Source organism: Epinephelus moara, chromosome 23 (assembly GCF_006386435.1).
Source record: "Epinephelus moara isolate mb chromosome 23, YSFRI_EMoa_1.0, whole genome shotgun sequence".
Lineage (NCBI taxonomy): Eukaryota > Metazoa > Chordata > Actinopteri > Perciformes > Serranidae > Epinephelus > Epinephelus moara.
This window is the reverse complement of record NC_065528.1, coordinates 28,679,470-28,695,780: the sequence shown is the minus strand read 5'-3', so window position 1 is coordinate 28,695,780 and position 16,311 is coordinate 28,679,470. Positions and strand designations below refer to the sequence as shown.

Below are 16,311 nucleotides of genomic sequence, written 5' to 3'. Positions count from 1 at the left end.
TACGTTTATGTTTGTTAATAATTCCTGTTTATTTAACTATATATTTGTTAATACTACTGTTTAAATTTCTTATATTTTCACGTATCTTTCCTCTCTTGCAAGGAGCACCTGTAACATAAATAATTTCCCCTCGGGGATCAATAAAGTATTTCTGATTCTGATTCTGATTCTGTTATATGGAGATGCAAATCACTGATAAGTTAAGCCAAGCCAGCGCACAAGTATGGAAAAGGTCTACCTGATAATACTGCTACCCTTCTTCCTCAGTTGACTGGCATAGATGGCGTCCAGGTTGTGGGGCTCCATCCTGACGATGTAGGTCTGTTTACCCACCGGCTGTGCAGCTGGTCAGGAGGCTCTCTTGATTTAGCAGCAGTTTGTGTGAGAGTTGGGCCTGTTTGAGCTTCCTGAGGAAGGACCATCTTTGTTTGGCTGTTTTAACCAGGTGTGAGGTGTTGGAGGTCCAAGTTGGTTGTTTTGACACATTCAGTACGTTAACATGCACAGTTAAGTCCATTATGCCATTTATTGACATATGTCCAACTTCTCGGGCGATATACCCTCTTTTAGCTTGTTAGTATTTGACCTTTTTCTTGTTGACCTATTGCGTCACAGACCAAGCAGTCGACAAACAAGTTGGCTATGGTTAGCTAGCAGAAAACTGGTGGACATGGTGGACAACTTGTTAGTCCAACCATGAGAAATGTGATTTAGTATGATTTTGGTCAGACTAACATGTTTACTTGTATTTTAACAATCCGGGTTTACTATTTACTACTGTGGTGTGATTTGCAAATTAAATTTTAGTTGGAGGTGTAAATTGGGGTTCAGTAGTGGGTGAAGAGCATTGGGCTCAGCACAGAGCCTTGTGGGGTTCCTATGTTTAGGATGAGTGTAGAGGAGGTGTGATCTGTGGTCGGTTATGTGTGGGATTCATGCTATAAAGTAGTGAAAACAGGTTACACCAGTGACATATTTTACACCTCCCCTGAGCAGGTGTAAATCACGTCTTAATAAGTGGTGTCATGGTGGAAAAGTTAGAACGATAAGAGTGATTTAATGTTCGAAGAGCCAGTGGAAAATATTTGCTCTGTTTGCTCCAGGAGTACAATTACATTATGATGACGCCGACAAGACCTTATGTTAGATAAACAGAAACAATCGATAAAGTGATTGTTGGATTATTAATGAGGGAACAAAAGGACAAGCACTCTGTATTAACGGTCTATTGTAGGTCTCTGTATTTCAGTCGCCAGTACTTGGTGAAAGGTTATTTTCTAGTAAAGTTAGTTCAGGTAAGATGGTGCAGCTGAACCAAGTTTCAGGTGAAACTGGTTAAAACATAGCAGTGTTGACTTTTGTACTTTGTGCCGCTGGTGTGTAAACTGCAGGTACTGTGTACATATAAAGTGAATTGTCTAAATGTATTTTAAACCCTCTTAAATGCACATATATTGTCAGTGGAGTGTACAATAAACAACCAAATGCTTTTATTGTAGTGTCACAATAACTCAAACTGTGACAGATGTGATCCAGAGAGTTCAGCCACAGTTTAAGCTCGAGGCTACGTTTGAGCGTTATGATGGATGATGAGGTGTGTCTGTGTCACTCTGACTCTACTGTTAAACTGAACAAAATGTTCAGTCATAGTTATCCTATAAGGTGTTGTGCTGACAGATCTTTAGGTGTGGCGATAAATAGAGTACTTAATTAGACAGTAAAGATTTTGTTGCCTCGTGACTCACATTGCGTTCTAAATAGTGGTGCTCGTACTGTCTCTGGATATTTCCTCATTATGCAATTCAAGAATTTAAGCTGTGTTTCAATTTTCTTTTAAAACAATATCACTAATGTTGCTCTCCTGGATTATATAAAGGTTTGTGTTGTGACCATTTGAAGTCGGTTTCTGAGAGATCATGTTTTGTCTGTCAGTTTGTTCTACTGCTTTAAATACTACAATACCCATGAGCTTTTGCCTGCTGTTAGAAATCCACCTAACAGAGCTTAAAGCTCTGTGATTAAATGATTTTTTGTCAAATTGCACCTTGAGAGTCTCTCCGAAAGCAAGAAAAATAGGTATCTACTTGATACCAAGAATACAGTGATATAGACTGTTTCAAACTTTCTAAAATGGGTCCTTTTGTACATCCTAATGTTTTGTAGTTTGTGAATGACATCAGCTGACAGGAAGTTAACACTGACAAGCTGTTGCCTAGCAATGCATTTCCAGTTAAATGTTTATACTAACCAAACCACAGTGACGTTGCTCTAACAAAAACAATCCCCTCCGGTTTGATAACTGGCAACTATTGTGAATTGCTGAGAACTTGTGTATTCCTGTTGTCAATCAGCCATAACTGTAATATTTAAAGATACACAGTTAAATGCTGTGGTTTGACCTAGCTGACATTTCTGCTGTGCTTATTTATGTACTGCTAGCATCTCTGGTAAATCAAATCTACCAGTGCAAAGGCTAAACAGTGTACTGCTGTGGACGGGGCCGCAGCTAAACGTATTTTAGCAACCTAAAAATGCAGTATGAGTTAAAGTGTATGCTATATTTGGGCTGTTTTACTGCTTCCTTATACACTAACCAGTCGATGCAGTGGTAGCCCAGCAACGTGTGTGTGTGTGTGTGTGTGTGTGTGTGTGTGTGTGTGTGTGTGTGTGTGTGTGTGTGTGAGATTGTGTGAGATTGTGTGAGATTGTGTGAGATTGTGTGAGATTGTGTGTGTGTGTGTGTGTGATTGTGTGTGATTGTCTACTGATTCATGGTCATCAGACTGTAGCAGAAAGGATCTTGAGGACATGTTGAGGCATACCACTACCAGTTAGCGTGGGTGCTTTGCCTCAGTCATACCTCCTGTTGCACAACAACGCAGATGTCAGCATTACGCTGTGGGACATCATGGAAGTTATTTGGGTGGCAACACAGAGTTGATGTAAACTTGTGTTTTGTGGTTGCTGGGGAGATATTGAGTCATTCCAGTTGGTCATTACTGCGGTAAACACCACAAGGACAAACATACACATACGATGTGACAATCCTTTGTCTGCTCTCACACTTATTTTGTTATGTGTGACTTAAAATCATAGTGTTCATATGTTCTGGATGCGTGCGAGTGAATTAACCTCAAGTTTTAGGAAGTGTTGAAATGATTTAGGAACAGCACAAATAAAATGTTCCATCACAGATTGAATAACTGTGGGAAAATGGTCTTATTTTTTAATTTGAAAAGGGACAATGTAAATAAGATGTAAAGGCTGGTTTTATTGTCAGTCTCTCTGCCTGATGTTGTTTGGCAGGTTTTTAAAACTAGAAGAGCTGCTTGTTGATCAGGTTCTTTAGGGTGGGTTTGGTTTCAGGCGAATGTGTGGGGAGGGGGAATGTGAAGCAGCATGTTCGGCTTCATTTTTCAGGTGTTAGCTCTCAGTCGTCCTTCATTTTAATCCATCAGAGAATTTTCCACCTCAATTTACCTGTTTCAAAGTCTCACAGGTGACATGGCTCAAAGGACTGCAGTGCATGTGGGTCAATCCACCATGCAGCTTTATGATTTGTCAGGAAATGTTGTACAGACGATAAATCCTTCTGACTTTGTTTATCCCCTGAATTTTCTTCAATGACCTCATCAGATCAAAATATTAATGTGTCCAGTAATTTGGTTTATGACAAAATGCCTGCAAAACTTATTACATTCCCATCAGCCTCAGCTCTATCTTGTGTTAAGTGCTGATAAGATAATGTTACAGCTACATGCTAATTGTTTACACTAGGGCTGCAGCGGTATGAGATATATTATTCTTGGTTGAACAAATGTTTTATTACTATAATTAAACTTCAATGGAAGTATGTGTAAAAAGTCTTCCCTTTTTAAAAATAACCAAAATTAAGGGTTGCAGTTTACATTTTTTATACTGTGCATATTCAGATGGCTGTGAACCCGGAAACTAGAAACATTTTTGGTGTATGCACCAGGCGAGCAATTCTAATAGGACTGAATAGGTGCCATTTTGGAGTCTGTTATCCAGATCCACTATACATCCATGATACTGTTGTCACTTTTCTAGTGAAAACACAACAAACATACTAAAGATTTGCATATAATTAGTATGTGGTGTGTATTTGGGACATGGCTATTATACCATGGTCATTGTGAGCATGTTAGCATTAGCATTTAGCTCAAAGCTCTGCTGTGCCCGAGTACAGCCCACAGTTATGTGGACATCAACACAGATGATAATGTGTTATATGATTAACAGCGGTTGTTTTTCTCCATGCATCAGAAAAAATCCTTATTAATGTTCACAGTGCTGAATATGATTTAAATGTGACACTTAAGTGTTAATTCCCCTGTTTCCTGTGTTTGTCTTTCGTGTAGCTGGCAGGTACTGGGGTGCTCGCTGTGGGCCTGTGGCTGCGTTTTGACTCCAGGACAGCAGGACTGTTTGAAGGACAGGACTCACCTACAGTCTTCTTCACTGGTGAGGCCTTTGACATCACAAAACTGTCTTTGCAGTTGCACCCAGGTTACCGTAACTGAGGAGGCTTTCACATCAGACAGGGACCCCAGCCAGGTTTTGTGAAGCACCCCCAGTTTGTTTGATTAATGTGTAAACACTGTGGACCTGGACACGATTGTCAATCCAGGTCGATTTGAAAAGGTGGTCTCGATTACAGTTCATGTGTCCTTGGGTCCAGTTTGCATCAGATGTGAAAACAAACCTTACCAAAACATGGAAGTGGACTGTTATTTTACATGAGGGAAAATCAGCAAGTGGAGTTGCAAAGACATTTCTCAGCGCCACTGGTCTTCTCTAAAATCAGCATATATTTATTTGAAATTTTAATTTGAGGATAAACCCCTTGAGATGCACCATCTCGTTTTCGAGGAGGTCCTCCAACACAAAACAAACATTCAACAAACATTAAACAACAGCAAACAGGATCAAAACAAATAAATACATAAATAATAGTAACCAATTAGAGAATAAAATAACACACACACATCAAAATCAAGACATCATCTACAGGACATACGCATAAGGGCATAAGCAAACAGCACGTGATGATCTCATCCTCAGACCTCAAGGTGGCTGCAGGTCCTTGAAACGTCTTTTACATTTACTAATAAAAGTTAACAAGGGGAACAAACTTAGACCCAACACCTGTATGCGTGCAGTGCCCTTATTTTTGCTACAAGTTTAACAATAATAAATGGCTTTAGAGTAACGATTACTCGGGTTGGTTTCTTTCACACCAAACTGTTGCTCAGCAAAGATCAGGAAATACTATCAAATTGTTTATGTAAACCAGTATGAATATTACTTGTATAAAAATTAGGCTTCGAGTAACACATCAATAATGAATCATTTATTTGATCTATCTCTTAGAGACAGCAGAATAGACATATAATTTCACTTTATGACAGCTTCAGAAGTAGGGAGTCACCACCTTATTTTTTGGTTTCAGTAAAATGAACTGAACAATTAGATTATCTAGAATCTAACCAAGCTAACAATGTGTAGCATCTCTATATTGACAAAAGTTTAAACACTTATATTTGTACACATGATCTAAACGCCTAACTAACATGTGGGTAGCAAAACAACCCGCTTTTATACATCCAAAAAACTTCTATAAAAATGAACTGCTTGGCAACAGGACCGGGCGTCTAATTGAGACAGGCCTTTATTTGTCAAAATGTGTAGCTACACCAGGCTACTAAAAGGTTTAAAAAGGTCCTGAGTTTAACTGTAAACACCCTGATACTGCAAGGCCATGTCAGGCACGGTGTGAAGCATATCAGCCCCAACTCTTACCACATTCCCTCCTTACTGGGACACTGTAGATTCTTCCTGTTAGCCCAGTGGTTGAATAACATCCCAGCTGTGTGGCAAAAGCTCACAGTTAAAGTGTTTCTTTAACCACAGTGACTAAGTGCTCCTTCACTTTGACACCACAGTAAAAGGGAGTTGACCAGTTACCATGTGTACACTTCAGGCTTGATGTTGAACCACCGTGGTTTTTGAGTTTTGACCAAAGTGTGTTAGTTGCACTTGGTGCTAAAAGCTTTAGCTGCAGCCTTCATCGGCTTCATTGACCACAGCGTCAGTCGGACTGCTGAGCCGCTACACTTTTGGATCATTGGTACCAATCTTTGCTCTGTTATAAGAGCATTGTTTTTTTACTTACTCATCAGATGTGACCTGATGGACAGCCTCATTTAGAGAACCAGGCAGCAGGGCACACAGAGGGCAGCTGAGGCCAGAGTTGGTCCACAGCGAGGTGGCTCCTCCGGCCTGGCAGAGCCGTCCACACATAGCTTTCATTCTTCCCTCACTGACAGGGACGTCTTTGTCTCTCCACTCACAGAAAGAGACTAGCTCCCTCCCTTTCACTCTTTGTGTTTCGTTTCCATCAAACTGATAAGTGGAGTGGGCAGCGAGGCGACAGAGGATTGTTTTGAAATGACAAACATGTTAATAGCAGCTTGGGAGGAGGAATATTTGAGTGTGTGTGTTGTGGTTAATGTACTCGTGACATCAGTGCGGTGGATTTTGTCATCCCACTTTTATATTTTCATCTTTTTTTTTTTTTTAATGATTCATGGTTATGAAAGCCACGTCAAAGCACAATAAAGATGCTGGATCTTTATTGATGGCACTGAAATTACTTTTAAATTTGTTTTTACAGCTGATGTTTGCAGCATCTCCACAGTAATTTATGACTTGTTGATGGGATGTTTTCTCTGAATGTGATTCATCACCACAATCAGAGAGGAGACCAAAAACACATCAAGAGTCTTGAGTCTCTGTTTGTACTGAGTACAACAACATCAGTATCCTGGGCTAAACTAGCTTTAATGCTACATGCAAATTTCTCATGCAAATTAACCTTTGCAAAAAGCAAATGAGGATGAACTGTAGGCAAATTTTTTTCCCCGTTAAAGGGTTTTTTTGGGGGAGTTTTTCCTTATCCGCTGCGAGGGTCATAAGGACAGAGGGATGTCGTATGCTGTAAAGCCCTGTGAGGCAAATTGTGATTTGTGATATTGGGCTTTATAAATAAAATTGAATTGAATTGAAATTATAGGTACTGTGTTTTTAAGGGTGTATTGTTCATGTGATTTCAATTAAATATTTGTCAGTAACAAGACATTAATATAACTACATGTGCTATGGATCCACAATACGATATCACCACGATACTTAAGTCAAGATACAATATTATTACGATTTTAAATATGTTGCCTTATGCTGAATATTGTGATAAAATATGTGATTTATTACCTTTTTTTTTCAACTGTAAATTATGTCTGCTAATGAAAACTGTCAACATCTGTCTTATCTAATAAGAAAGTTTTTAGTCTGATCATCTAACTTCAGACATTTTTTCTAGCAGCAAAATATATTTTGCAAACCCAGTGTTTAATTTGTGTTTCTCAAAAATAATAAATATTAAAAAAAAACAACAACTTGGCACTGTGTGATGATACGGCATTGCCACACAAACATATTAATACCTCTGCCAAGGAGGTTATGTTTTCGCCGGCGTTGGTCTGTTTGTTTGTCTGCAAAATAACTCAAAAAGTTATGAATGGATTTTGATGAAATTTAATTTATCATTTGTTCCTTGCCCTATTATCCACCTTTCCTGAAAATTTCATCAAAATCCGTTCATAACTTTTTGAGTTATTTTGCAGACAAACAGACAAACAAACAGACCAATGCCGACGAAAACATAACCTCCTTGGCGCAGGTAATGAGACGGTGAAAATAGCGCCATCTGGTGGCCAGACAGCACGTCTTGTTCTACGTGCTAAATATTGTAATTCTAAAGTTGAAATTAATGTTCTGTGTTGGGGAAAAAGAAAGTGAAAAATACAAAAAAACATATTATATTCTGTGTTGGTACAAAATAAAAACGAAATAAATACACCACAGTGTCTCCATGGTGAAGGCATATATAACCTAATAATGATAATAATGAGTTTTTGCATGACAAATAACTTAGCGATCAAAAGTATTTTCTGTCAGTCAACAAATTGATTAATTGACTTATCTTTCCAGCAGTAGTTGTATACAGTGAGGTAGTTTCACGTATAACAGTGGTTCCCAACTGATGGGTCGCGGACCAAAAGTGGGTGGACTTGCAAACGTGTCAAGTTTGTAAAAAAAACACACTTAATTTTAAAGTACAGTGAATTTTTGGCACACAGCTTTTATTTTTGAAGTCTCATTTCCTGCTCTAGAGTGAGTGAATAATGAACCGCTCCTTAATAGAAACAGCAAACTAGCTCGACGACATGTCCAAACACAGTTATGACACTGAATATAATAAACTGTGTGGACCTTGAACTAATGACTAGGGAGAAATCTGGACTCCGTTGCTGGACCAGTTGGGGACCACTGAATTATGTCAAATGTATTTTATAAAGTAGAAATAAAAAAGGAGCACAAGGAGAAACTTCAAAGGTATCAATCTGGGGTGCTTGAGCAAATGTACTTGGTAACACCCAGTGTTGAAGTGGAGCCACCTCTCTTTCTGGCTGTTTACAGTATAACCACCTATCAGCCAAAAAGCCACTGGATTATATAGTGTGTATATATATATACTTCATACTTGGTAACCGAGCCATCTACAGAGTAGTACACCCACCTCATCAACCACTGTACACAACAAAGTGTGTCCATGTATTTTAAAGGGCAAACATCTTTTATCTCAAACAGTACCCTGCAGTATCATGGCGTTATTTTAGGCCCGTATCATCTGTCCCTGATGTGCATGCTGTTGTTCTGCAGGTGTGTACATCCTGATTGCAGCAGGGGCTCTGATGATGGTTGTTGGCTTCCTGGGATGCTGCGGAGCCATTAAAGAGTCGCCGTGCATGCTGGGATTGGTGAGTCATTTTTTGTATTTGTATTTTTTGCACAAAGCGAGATTATTTTTTGATTAGTCTGCACAAAATGTTACAATCGGGTGATTCTAAGTAAAACAACAAGCACCTCACACTACAGTAAGGATCGCCTGTCACAGTTAAAACTTCTCTCTTCACTAAATTACATAATTTTCCTTTTTTTAAAGACATATTAAAGATGCAACAAACAATTGTTCTCATTATCGAGCTTCTTATCTGTGAAATTAAAGTAAATGAAAGCTTTGTTTCCACTGAGAGAAATGGTTTTCAGGACGTCTGCATTGCCGCAACGTACAGTCAGATTTCTGGGGAGGTGCTTTGGTCACATGCAGTTTGATACATTGCATGATTTCAAAGGCAAAAATCCAAATATCAAGACCTAACGAACAAAAACAGTGACAAAGAGGAGCAGTCACAGCTGACCTTCACACCCACAGACTGACACATTGCTGCTACGTAGGAGCAGTGTTGCAGCAAGAGAGAAACTGTCATAACTTCTACAGAGGTGGATTATAAACAGCTGTGCAGTGTTTTGGCAGCTGAACTTTTGAACTCGTGAATCTGTTTTTCAAACCAGCCAACCTGAAACAACATGCCAGGCTGTTTTGTAGATGGATTTTATAGAGGGATATTCACTTAACACTGCAAAGTACGACCTCAGAAATAACTAATGTAGTTGAATAAACACCTGAGATGATAAAAAACATGATGAGCTGCATTAAATTGACTGTTTTTTTGTTTAGTTCTTCCTCTTCCTGCTCCTCATCTTCGCTGTGGAGGTGGCTGCTGGGATCTGGGGTCTCTCCAACAAGGACAGGGTATGCAACACACACACACACACACACACACACACACACACACACACAGTTACAGTCAGTATTTTAAATGCAGTTTGTTCTGTCTTTGCGTGTCTTCAGGTGGTGGAGGACGTCACAGAGTTCTACAAGCAGACCTACGACAACTACAAAAACACCAGACAGGAAGCACTGAAGGAGACGCTGCGTCTCATCCACTTTGGAGTAAGAACACACACACACACACACACACACACACACACACACACACGACTCTGGTGATCTTGTAACTCTTCCTCTAGTGCCGTCATCAGGTCAACATTTTATTCAGTCCAGTTCAGATACCTGCAGAACCAATGATATCCCTCATCCTCCGCTGTACTTTGTGTTTAGTGCTTAACAGTGAATGTTAGCATGGCTGTCGACTCTTAAAGGGACCAGTGTGTTGGATTTAGTGGCATCTAGTGGTGATGTTTCAGACTGCAACCACCTGAAAACTCCTGTTGACCCCCACCTTTCCAAGCATTTGGTCGCCCTCAGGCAATGTAAAAACACGAGAGGCTGTGTAGAAACATGGCATTGCAACATGGACGAGGACCCCTCTGTATGTAGATAAGAAGGGCTCAACTTTACGCGCACTTGTTTGATATGTTGTACTGTATTTAATATCTTTAGTGTAAGGTAAAGGGATGTGTGTTGCTAATGAGTGGAACACATCTGATAGTGACCCGATCACATAAATATCTAATCAGCTATTAGTTTGATTTGTCTGAACCGAAGTTGTGGTTTCCTGTTGACAGTTGGACTGCTGCGGCCCCACAGGGACAGTGATCGATGCTGCCAAAGAAATCTGCCCCAAGAAGGAGGGACTGGAGGTCCTCATCACCACGGTAACAGAACATACAGTGCAGGGTTTCTCAATTGACTGCGTACATTGAATTTGTTGCTCTGATTTGTACCTGTGTTTTAATTTCAAAATGAATGTCTTCGCTCTCTGCTGCCCCATCAGAGCTGTCCAGCTGCCATCGATGAGGTGTTCAACAACAAACTGCACATCATCGGCGGGGTCGGCATCGGTATCGGTGTCATCATGGTGAGTCTTGGGATGATGTCAGAGCTCTGCACACACCCTGAAAAGTCAAAATGAAACATCTCCACACAAAGAAACCTACTTTATCATGAGCAACTTCCTTAATATATCTTTTAAATTGCTGAATAGGACGATAAAATGGAACGAATACATGAACCAAAAGTGTAAATGGAACACTTGTTTGTGCTCCCTTCTTTTAAGGGTTTAAATATGCGCATAAAAGGCTTTTTTTTAAACCTCTAATTTTGTTCACTGATTTGTTTAAATCCGTGTTAGTGAGCATGTTGCCAACATGACCCATAATCCATCCACCTGACAGGTGTGTCATAACAAGATGCTGAATAAACAGCATGAATACAACACAGGTGTGCCTCGGCACGGTCACAATAAGAGGCCACTCTAAAACGTGCGGTTTCATCACCTGACACACTGACAGATGTCGCAAGTTTTGTGGGTGTGTGCCATTGGCATGCTGACTGCAGGAATGTCACTCAGTGCTGTTTCTCATGAACTTGGTGTTCATTTCTCTGCCATAAGCCATCTTCAGTGTCGTTCCCAAGAATTTGGCAGTACATCCAACCGGTCTAGTGAGCCAGCTCAGGAGAAACCAGCCACTGAGATGAACCTCCCTGAGATGGTGTCTGACAGTTTGTGCAGAAATTCTTTAGTTGTGCAAACTAAAATTTGAATCAGCTGTCAGGTGTCTGGTCTCAGACGATCCTACAGGTGGAGACACAGGATGTGGAGGTCCTAAGCCGCTGTGGTTACATCAAGCGGCAACCTCTGAGGCTGAGAAATGAAGCTAACACAGAAATGTCAAAAATTAGTTACAGCAGAAATGAACATGTTTACAGCCTGGTATAAAAACAGTTTGGGTCTCTATAGCTAATTTCATGACAACTGTAAGGGGTGTAAAAAATTTTACAACTCAGCCGTTTACATTTTATTAAGACCCAAAGTTATGTAAATTTAAGGGCAGGGGCACTTGATTGACAGGCTGTCTGTGAGGCGTCAATAGTAGTCGCTTCTGTCAGTGAGTCAGATCCAACGCTCGCTCCTCAACAGCTCCAGCCTTGTCCCCAAATATGGTCCAAAAAGCCAAGATGGCGACGTCCGAAATGTTAAACTCGAGGCTTCAAAACAAGAGTCGACAAACCAATGGGTAAAGTCATGGTGGCTACGTCCATTATTTATACAGACTGTGAGTTACACATGGTTTAGGGTTGTGAGTGTGGTTAAATGTACTGCTAATTCATGGAAACAACAGGAGACAGCTTATGGTAGTGAAATGAACATTGAGTGCTGGGCAACATGGCCTTCATCAAGGACGTTCATCAACCGATGTCTAATAGATGCAAGTCTAAAATCACTTTATCTACGTGCTCGGCACTTACGCAACTCTCCCACATCTACAACGGAAACCGCCTGTCTTGTTTCCATCACCAGCCCTGTGCTTTTACAGATAAAAAAAACCACACAGCCTGCTGCAACAGTGGTTTCTGAAACTGGGCCAGTACTAAGCAAGAGGGCTGCAGCCGCAGTACAGACATTAATGTAACCACTCGTGGTAAAATAGAGTCTGTACAACGAAGCAGGATTTAGGGTTAGTGGGGTAACTTCAAGGTTAACTCTAGGTTAGCCTATCCTAGCTGACATTGGGCGACAGGTCTCCAGACTGTCACAGGGCCGACACATAGAGACAGACAACCATTCACACTCAAATTCACAACTACGGACAATTTAGAGTCACCAATTAACCTGCATGTCTTTGGACTGTGGGAGGAAGCTGGAGCACCTGGAAGAAACCCACGTTTAGTTGCAAATAGCCATATCTTTTTACACCAGTTTACAGCAGATCTAGCAGACGACATCTGTTGTGGTTTTAACCCTGTACGTTCCCGTCTGCTCCTCCTCTCCACAGATCTTCGGGATGATCTTCAGCATGATGCTCTGCTGTGCCATTAAGAGGTCCAGGGACTTTGTCTAAACACCACACAACACAGACAGCCTCCATCTTTAACTTATGTGTCCTCACTTTCACCACCGCTGCTTTAGAGTTCATGTAATAATCATAACAGTCTTAGTTTACCGCCTGGATCCATGCAGGATGACCTCACAGTGAGAGTATGGAGCCTGAGCAGTGACCCACTCTGGGTACAAATGTAATCTCCCCACAAAGTAAAGTGAACAAAGGTTTTATTCTGGTGCACAGTCTGTTGAATTTATACTTCTCATCTCAACACAGAGCAGGTCTGCAGGAGAAAAGAGACCTGAAAGACTCTGCTGCCCTCTGGAGGACACAACCGTTAACTCGTCACTGTTGGATAACACTCGGTTCAGTTCATGTAAAACATGTTAAAGTTCGCCTGTGGTTGGTTTGTAATCTAACAGGCTTTTTGCAACTAACTGAATTTTACTGCACGACATGTTTGTTTTGTTTGTTTTAATTTGTGCGCGTTCCTGAAGTTTATGTGTTTTTGATTTTTATAAAAGCAGAACTGTGGAGTTTTATGCAAATATTTTGATGAATGCAGTTCAGATATATCTTTAAAATGCCAAATAAACGAACTAATAAACACTGATTGGTGTTAAACAGACTTTGTGACAGCATTTGTCCTTCAATATGTCCGCCACAAAATGATCATCTATACATCAGTTCACATAGGGTGAGTAACTGATACACACATGATCATTTTGTGGGTGTATTCTTGTAATGTGGTGTCAGAGAGGATCATATTGAGCAGTGGTTCCCAACTGGTGGGTCCTTGGTCCATTCTGAATGCACCTAAAGTGACTTGCAATTGTGTCAAGTTTGTAAAGAACCCATTTTATTTTTAACTACAGCGGGTAAGCTTTTATTTTGAAGTGCAGTTTCCTGCTGTAGGTTGAGTGACTTGCAGATACTTGACAAAGACAGTGAACTAGCCCCACCACATGGCCAAATGCAAGTATGACACCCAGTGTATTAAACTGTGTGGACCTTGAATGAAGGAGAAATCTGGAGCAGTTGGGAACCACTGATATATAGACTTTCTGGTATACAAGTATGACGTCTTCACACAGCTGTCGCCTTGTAACCAAAGCTTTAAATGTCAGTGGATGTAACTAAGTGGTCACAGAGGGTCGGATGAGCTGTAATCCTCTTTCATTGAGTGCCGTCATCAGGGTAAATTAGTTATAGAATACCTGCAAAAAACTGACATTCCCATCAGCCTCAGCTGCACTAAGAATGCAAACAAACTTAAGATGGTGTACAGGGTAAACATGCACACTGGTGCCATGTGTCTGAGTGCAGACTGTTGTAAGGTAATATGTATGTTTATAGGTTTGCATCAGGCAATGAGCTCATTACTTGACCTGTTTTTCATTGAACAGTGGTTAACCCCTGTTGGGTCATTTCCTTGAACAGCTGCTTTTACACCTGTGTGTACAACACCAACAATGTTCTCACAGTGATAAGGACATCAGGTTGGTTTAATCAGTAGTAGTTTCACATACCGTAAAACTTTAAACGCCCAGTCCCTTTTACTAGCCTAGTGTGGCTACACATTTTGACAACTAAAGGCCTGTCTCTGTTAGAGGCCTGGGGCCGTATTCACAAACATTCTGAGAGTACTCTCAGAGAGCTCCTAACTTAAAATAAAAACTTTTATTAAGTCCTAGCTTAGGAGTGATTTAGGAAAGTTCTCAGAGCAACTCTGAGCAAGGAAGGGACAGAAACTTCTACCTTAGTGAGGAGGTGTGGTTGACCCTGTTGCTAGGTGTGATGCAGTCTTTTAACAGGTGTGATTGGTCATCACAGACACACCCTTTTGTGAGCCTGCAAGGTGTCGACACCCAGTGGAACTGAAATGAACTGCTGAGTGTTGTCATTGACCGCGTTTATATGCACACTAATAAACCGATCATTATCTGATTTCTGGAGTTACCTGATTATTCAAGTGGTCATGTAAACAGCATAATCTGATAGGCTTTATCAGACAAAAGCCATTATCTGATTATGAGAAATCAGATGAACACATCTAGCTTTTTCCCCAACAGTCAGATTATTCGGTGCATGTATACCCTTTAATCTGGTTTCTTTCGGGTTTTGCTGTTTTATACTCCCACTCCACTACATTTTCGAGGGAAATATTGTACTTTCTACTCCACTACGTTAATCTGACAGCTTTTGTTTCCTTTCAGATAAAGATTTTACATAAAATAATATATTTTTATATTCTCAGTGTTTAAGTCTCATAACAGTCCTCCTCCCTGCTCCTAACAGTTTTTCACCTTAGGAGCTGTTTTAAGAGATGCTCTGTGAATAACTTATTTTAACAAGGACCTAGTCTGAACTTTAAGGGGAAACTCTAAGACAACGTCACAACTCTAAGAATTTTCTTAGAATTTTGTCACTGGGAGCAACTCTTAGCACGAGGAAGCTTTGTGAATACGGCCCCAGGTCTCAAGCACGACCTTAACTTGGGGTTTTAAAACACTCTTAGATCAATTCTTTTTTTAAGATTATTTTTTTGGAGCTTTTTGCCTTTAAGTAATAGGACAGTATTAAGTTGAGAGGGAGTTAGAGAGAGGGGGGATGAAATCCAGCGAGGGGCAGCAGGCTGAAATCAAACTCTTACGCAAGGACATTGGGATGCCTGCTCTCCCCACTGAGCGTCTGGGCGCCTCTTAGACCTGACTTTGATTTTTACATAATTATGACATACTGAGTCATAAGAGAGTAACTTTCTTATCATTATTAAGGAAATATCTAAGAATAACATTTAAATTAAATCCCAAATTTAAATCCTTTAAGCTGCAGTTGCTCACTTATATTTTCATTCATGAACACCATAATTTACATTCCACGTCCTCCCAAAGAGTCTGAATCAAACTAAAGTCGCTGTTTTTGTAAACTGGATCACACAGTTAGAAAACAACAAAGAGGCAGTCAGGGTACACAATTATTTATTCCATAAAATAAATGAAATAAATTAAAAAAAAAAGAAACACATGGCTTTGACAATCCTAAAGTCGTGGCGAGGTGTGTTCCCCCCTCAGTTTGTTTAGCACTAAACTGTTTGTCACCGTGTCAGTTGTGTGTTTACTGCAGGTCGCCTGTAAACAAAGCTACAGTTGGAAAACAAATGCTACAATGAGGGAACCAAAGAGACGAGCTCAGAGGAAGAGTCTGATGATGTAATGGAGTTCTTAATGAACACTGCGTTTGTTTTTGGTCATTTCATGGAAGTTGTTGACAGTAAGAAAAGTACAGAATAATGACAGTGAATAAAAACCTTAGGCTGCAGATGTACTTGCTTTTTAACATGTTCGTGCTGATAGCCGGCTGCATCGTCAACAAAACTGTTCACGTACTTTGCTCCACGGCAGAAAAAGACAGCAGCACCATCGTAAATGTTACGTAAAGCGGGATTTATACTTATGCGCCAAACTGACGGCGTAGCCTGACGTGCACCTCCCCAGAAATGTGACGCAGAAATGTGACGCAGTGCGACGCAGACGT

The 16,311-nt window shown here is 40.4% G+C and overlaps 1 protein-coding gene and 1 long non-coding RNA gene across 3 annotated transcripts in view; both read left to right on the top strand.

Moving 5' to 3' along the window:
• cd9b (CD9 molecule b) overlaps positions 1-13,402 on the top strand; it is a 27,514-nt gene extending 14,112 nt beyond the window's left edge. For both annotated transcript variants that reach the window (XM_050036373.1, XM_050036374.1), the window contains exons 2-8: positions 4,383-4,485; positions 8,806-8,903; positions 9,665-9,739; positions 9,839-9,940; positions 10,516-10,605; positions 10,725-10,808; positions 12,727-13,402. In XM_050036373.1, the coding sequence (XP_049892330.1) occupies positions 4,383-4,485; positions 8,806-8,903; positions 9,665-9,739; positions 9,839-9,940; positions 10,516-10,605; positions 10,725-10,808; positions 12,727-12,792 (618 nt within the window). In that variant the 3' untranslated portion in view covers positions 12,793-13,402. The remainder of the gene's footprint in view (positions 1-4,382; positions 4,486-8,805; positions 8,904-9,664; positions 9,740-9,838; positions 9,941-10,515; positions 10,606-10,724; positions 10,809-12,726) is intronic.
• Positions 1-16,311, top strand: part of LOC126384937 (uncharacterized) — a 35,767-nt gene that overhangs the window by 17,310 nt on the left and 2,146 nt on the right. The window lies entirely within an intron of this gene.